General features: G+C 48.5%; 2 protein-coding genes across 4 annotated transcripts in view; one reads left to right on the top strand and one right to left on the bottom strand.

The window, feature by feature from the left end:
• Nucleotides 1–509, bottom strand: part of ABCC6 (ATP binding cassette subfamily C member 6) — a 48,183-nt gene extending 47,674 nt beyond the window's left edge. For 2 of the 3 annotated variants that reach the window (XM_016157027.2, XM_016157030.2), the window contains exon 1: nucleotides 76–352. In XM_016157027.2, coding sequence (XP_016012513.2) covers nucleotides 76–126 — 51 coding nt within the window. In that variant the 5' untranslated portion in view covers nucleotides 127–352. Of the gene's footprint in view, nucleotides 1–75; nucleotides 353–398 lie in introns of those variants that run through there. The other variant, XM_016157029.2, reaches the window with a different exon arrangement.
• A 2,498-nt stretch (nucleotides 510–3,007) lies between these two features.
• The window catches only part of LOC107516845 (nodal modulator 1), a 48,265-nt gene continuing 45,272 nt past the window's right edge, over nucleotides 3,008–6,000 (top strand). The window contains exon 1 of the mRNA XM_016157006.2: nucleotides 3,008–3,311. Coding sequence (XP_016012492.1) covers nucleotides 3,144–3,311 — 168 coding nt within the window. The 5' untranslated portion in view covers nucleotides 3,008–3,143. The remainder of the gene's footprint in view (nucleotides 3,312–6,000) is intronic.

Raw genomic sequence — 6,000 nt, 5'->3', positions numbered from 1 at the left:
TCTAACGGGGTCAGTCCCAGTAAAGCACACAGCACAGAGCGAGCTCTCAAACACCAGCAGTTATTTTTGCCTTACCTCCCTGGCCCCCGAGATCCTGGGAGTTTGTGACCCCCACTGCCACCTCATGAATGCCCTTTGAGTCCTCTGCTAAGAGCCGGCATGAGAGAGGTGGGGGTCTTGAAGCTTTATGCAAATGGGGGTCAAAGTCTCCCTTGCTGGAAGATCTGGAGCCCCTTTAACCCCGGCAGGCTGCCTTGGGCGCACGCTTGGCTAAAGGGGTTGCCCTTCCCTGCCATTCATCTGGCCTCGAATCTGGGGGTCTCTCCCCTCTCCAGTGTCACCACCTGAGAGACCCAACATGCCAGGGGAAGGAGAGTGGGGCAGGCAGAAACACTTACCCTAGGTCCCACGCAAGGCTCACCAGGCATGGCCATTGGGCGCTATCTGTGTCTCTGTCCGTCAGTCAGTCGGTCAGTGGGTTGGTCAGTCCCTGACAGCTTCCTCGCCCATGCCCCTGGCCAGAGGGGAATAGGCGGAGCCTGGCAGGCCTGGCCCTGATTCGAGCTCTGGATCACTCTGGATTGTGAGGCCCCGGGCAAGGTCCAGCCCGCAGTGGAGGTGCGGCTAGAAGAGGTGAAATGAGGCATGCAGGGAGGGGATCCCTCAGTCTCAGAAAGTGCAGTAGCATCTCCGTACGACCCTCCTGGCCCGGTAGCAAGTGTCGTCCCAAACTTCCTGAACACTGTGGACCAGCAATTCCAGGAACTCCTCCCATGGAAGACCCCGACAGGTGTGCACATGCTAAGTATCCAACACCGGGGTGGGTGGGGATGGTTTGATTAAGCGTCGGTCTCCTCATCCGTAGGGGTGGACGTTGTCTGCCTCTAGGGTGGTGGGAAGGTTTTAAGATTCCTAATAAAGAGTTTGACACTGTGCCCCAGCACATGGTAAATGCTCAGGAAGTTAGCTATTATTAGCATTAGTATTATTATTTTATTCATAGGTTACTAAGCCATGGTTCAAAGTACCAATGCAGAAATATATTAATTTGTAAAGATGATTGTTTAATGCTAAGTGAAGAAAGAAATCATAATACAAAATAGGCTATATTTTTGCAAAAAAAAAAAAAAGCATATGCTTAAATTGGAGAAGGTGCGAGGTCAAGCCATTTACCTTCTTCTCCTTGGTATTGAGCAAGGTGTGTCCCAGCCATGAGTTCTTTTTAAAAGATGACTTATATATGCATATGTAACATATATACCTAAATAAAAAGACGGAAATGCACTAAAGCAATGATCATGGGAATCCTAATTTTCATTTTTTCCCTTTCCTTTCCTTCTGCAACGAGCATGTATTCCTTTCGAGATATGATTGAAAGACTCAGCTTTTTCAGACAGATGAGCACAGGTGGAGAGTTTGGGTGCAGAATTAAAACCCTCCGCACTCTCCCCACTGCCTTATTCCTTCTCAGGATCTTGGTCTCGTCTTTCCTCCCATTTCCTGCAAGGCCTCAGGAGCATGAGTCCACTTGGTCTTATTAGTCCCTTTGCTTGTTTCCGCCCCAGCCATCCTCCTGCCTCGGTCTTCAGGTAAAGGGCAGAGACACCAAGAATCCAAAGACTTGTCCTGGAGTTGAGTGTGGCTGATCTGCTGTTTACATTTTAATTCCGTGTTTATTGGAAGTGTTTTCGGTGGAGGCTGATGGAAATTATGGGGAGGCTTGAGTCCCTTCTCCCTACACCACCACCCCTCCAATTGGTTTTGCCGCAGTCCTAGTGCGTCATTTCTTTATACATTTGAAGATGAATTTGAGGGGAATGGTGGAAATTTGAGGGGGAATGGTTGGGAAGAAGAATATAGAGGAAATTTGTTGGGGTGAGCCAATAACAGAACTGGAACACCCCAAAGCCTACTTCTGGCTCCATGAACGGCAAGCACAGAGAGTCTTATGCAAGCCCCTTTCCATCTTTGGGCCTCAATTTCTCATTCTATTTTCAATTAACCAATACCATCAATACAGCAATCATTTAGATGTCTCTTTATAACCGAACATTTGAGAGTCTCAGTGTCTTTCAAGTGAGAATTCAGACTGAGACACTGAAATTGGACACACTTATGATGGAGATCCTAGATGGATGTGTCATTCCGCTGTAGCTGCTGCGAGGGTTTTGACCTTAGTAAAGTTTAAGATCACTGTGGTTCATAGCTGTACATTGCTTAAGTCTTAGCCACAATAGCAAATTCCACTTGGAAATTTTCTCTTACCTTGTCATTTAGAAACAACATATAAAACTATCAGAATAAGGCACTTGAGTTTTTTTAAAGGAGCAAAATGGAAGAATTCCAAATATCAGGTCAGAAAAAGCAATTTTTTTGTCTATTTCGATGTGGTGTCTATTTTGAGGTTAAATTCAGTCTGTGTTGTAGTATACGTTCAATCTTGGGACAAAATACAACACACCGATATTTGAACTTATTTTCACATAAACGATGCTTCATCACCCAGAGCTAATTCAAAGTAAATTAAACTCTGTGCATCTCTTGCTTCTGGGGGAAAGAAACCCTTAAAATTTGTTCTATACAAATCTTATTAAAATAAAACTTAAATCTCTTTTAAAATGTTATGTTGAACTTAAACGACTTATGTTTTGCTTTAAAAAACTTACTGATTGGTCATTAATCATGGGCAAACGCAATGCGCCAACCTATTACAAATGCCTAAAGTGGTTTTTGAGGTTATATATCACTAGTAGAATATGGGTCAAAACTGTTCGGGAAAGTTATTGGATATTTCCAGCAACAGCTTGTCCTTTCCAGTTTCAGGGAGGGATACTGAATTCCGAAGTAGAACTCAACTTTGAAGTTTCTGCCTGAACGCACGCGCCTTGCACTTGCACCTGTCAGAAGGTGCGCGGAGTCCTCCAGGCCCTTAGAGGGCACAAGCGGTCTCGTTTTGTTGCTGAGCATGTGCCGGCGTCGTCGTGCCTGGGGCGGGGGCGTGGCGTCGGAGGGCGCATGCGCGGCGCCGGCGGGGCGGGGCCTGTGCCCGTCAGCTCTGTGCAGAGGAGGAAGCGGCCGGCAGCGTGCGGTGTGAGGGGCGGGACCGGGCGGCCTGCGGAGGCTCAGGTGGCGGAGGTCGGGCCATGCGGGTTCGCCGGGGCGCTGGGCCGCCGGGGCCCGTGTTGATGTCCACCGCTTTAGTGCTGCTGCTGCTGAGCGTCGTGGGGCCGGCGCGCGGCTCCGAGGACATCGTGGTGGGCTGCGGGGGCTTCGTCAAGTCGGACGTGGAGATCAACTACTCGCTCATCGAGGTGAGTGCCCGCCCCGCGGCTCCCGCTGGGACTCGCTCTATGACCCTGGCTCAGTCACTCAGCCTCTCTGGGCCGCGGTGGCTTTTGTGACACCAGGCGGTTGCCACCAGCCCCACTTTCTAGAGTCCTTTCGTCTTTAAAGGTGCCTTTTCCCATGGGCTCTGCACCATTCCCTTCTCGGTCGCGCTAGCGTGGACGTTTTTACCGTGGGGTCAGCTACAGAGTTCGGGTTGGGGGCCTCAGAGTACGTGCGCAGGGGTGCGGGGAGCATTCGTGGTGATGGTGGTGCGTAACTTCTATCAGATCACTCAAGTTCAGGGATCTCCAAAATTAAGACCTCAGATTCTTTGCAACCTAAGCTCCAGATCCCCAGAATCCAGAGCCAATGTAATCCAGAACCATGACCGTCCCCAGAACCCAGGCCCCAGATTTCAGTAGGTCTCAGGCCGGTAGGGACCCAGACACCAGATTCCCCAGAAGCCAGTGGGATTTTCTGAAACCCACATTCCAGAACCTAGAAACCACAAGTCTCATCCCCCGACCTGCACAACTCAGCCCCCCCCCCCCCCAAATTTCTAATCCACTAAACTCCTCCAACTTCCCTGGACGCTTTTAACAAGCATCAATTCCCAGGACATCTCTTGGTATCTCTGGGGTTGGATGTCTGTACTTTCAGTCCCCTCCCCCATTCCTTACCTCCATGGGACTCCCTTTTCCTTTGAAAATGGAGAATTGTCTGCTGCCCTGATTGCCTTACTTGGTAGTTACTGGAATTACACCACAGGTTTGTGCTATTAAGTTGCAAAGCCCTAGTCAATTAGATGATTGTCAGCCCGGTGCGATTCTGACCCAGAAAGCATTCGTGAGGAAGGAAAGCTGATGGAGGTAGGATAGAAGGTCACTTGTCAGGGTGGATGGGAAGGGACCAGAGGGAGGGCTGGCGTCCTTTTAGGAGGATACTGATGATGGGGCAGGAGAAGGGGATTTGAAAGAGAAATGAGAGGTAGGCTGGGAGAGGGGACTGGGACCCCAAAGGCTGCCTGAACGCACATTTGAGCTGCTCCAGCACTGGCAGGTGGGGGTTGTGGCAAAGGGTGGACCAGTATGTTCTTCAGAGCAGGTTGCTGAGGTTTGAGGAATGGTAGGAAGTAGGTTGCACACCCCACTACTTCTTTGACCTGGCCTTGCCTTGCCCCAACTCCCCATTTTCTATTCCCGTAGGGTAGTGTGAGAGAAACAGCAGGACCTGGTGCCACGTATGTCCTAAATTATCATCGCCTTTAAGACCCCTCTGTCTGGGACTTCTCTACCTTTTTTGATCTTCAGAAGTTGAGTGTTTAGTGACTCTAACCTCTGACAGTGGCAGGGTTCCAAGGATCAGCTGGGTGCCCATGCCACATCCTGGATTACTCTGCAGTGTGTGGGCACAAGGCATTTCAGAAGCTGCCTTGATAGGCCTTTTATAGCTTGTGGTTTCCTCGGGCTCTGGGAGGAAAGTGAGGGCATGTAGGTACACTCCCACCCCAAAGACTAATTGTGACCTTGAGAGCAGAGGGCAGGTTTTGTGACCCAGTATGAAGTGTGTTTCTTGAGACCTAGGGGTGCCTGTCCGGATGGTCTGACACATTCGTTCTTTCATAGTTTCTGATTGTGAAATCAGACATTTCTTATGTGTAACGTATATTGCCATCCTGTGTCCTGATCTGTACTTTATGAAAGACATGTAAATAAGACATTTCACAATCATTTCTTGATTGTATTTTCTGTCTAATAATAAAACTGCCTTCACTCTTTCCCAGCCTTCTTCCTTTCTGGGTGTTTTTCCACCGTATTCATTCATTCGGTCACCATTGGGTGAGCCCCTCCCTGCACGCACTAACATTTTGTCCAGGTGGGGATATAGATAGCAGTATAGCAAACAGAGAAGACAAGTATACTTACAGAGGAAAAATTATATTGGTTGCTTTAACAGTCAGGAGATTTCATATTAAAAACTGGATTCCTGTCTACAGCCGTGCCACCCTGAACAAAACTGATGCTATCTGATCTTGGAACTGGGAGCTAAGCAGGGTCAGGCCTGGTTAGTACTTGGATGGGAGACCACCTAGGAAGACCAGGTCCCGTAGGCATAAAAAATAAAGGATTGTAAGCTGACAAGGTCCTTGCAATCTGTGAGGTCAACCAAGGGTTGCCTCGCCTAAATAAATAAATAAATAAATAAAAATCAAAACTGGATTCCGGAGTTTTCTGGAAAACCAGCTGATCTTTGAGCTGTAACACTTGGCCTTGGCTCTGGTTGAGTAGTGCTCCGCCTCCCTTTACATGAATGCCCGTTGGTATTATTACTTCCCTGTCCCCTCTTGGCAGGTGAATTTTCAACCCCTGCTTTAAGCGTGTGCATCTGATATTTTTACAACCTGCAAACAGATTAACTTTATTGAGCACCTGCCCTGAACAAAACACTTTCTGGTGCTGTGGACCATTGTCATGCCAAGTTACAGTCCATGTGTAACTTCACTCTGTTCCTTTCCTGAGTGTGCACATGCGAGTTTGCTGCTCTTTACACATTTGTAGCTGGTATGTCGTGACTCATTTTCATATCATGGTCACGGAGCATTAACATTGTAGAGGTGTGGACATCATCAGCTCCACCTGCTTCTTTTTACAGGTGTAGAAACTGAGGCTTGGA

Source organism: Rousettus aegyptiacus, unplaced genomic scaffold (genome assembly GCF_014176215.1).
Source record: "Rousettus aegyptiacus isolate mRouAeg1 unplaced genomic scaffold, mRouAeg1.p scaffold_m13_p_8, whole genome shotgun sequence".
Lineage (NCBI taxonomy): Eukaryota > Metazoa > Chordata > Mammalia > Chiroptera > Pteropodidae > Rousettus > Rousettus aegyptiacus.
This window is presented reverse-complemented; position numbering and strand designations above follow the sequence as displayed.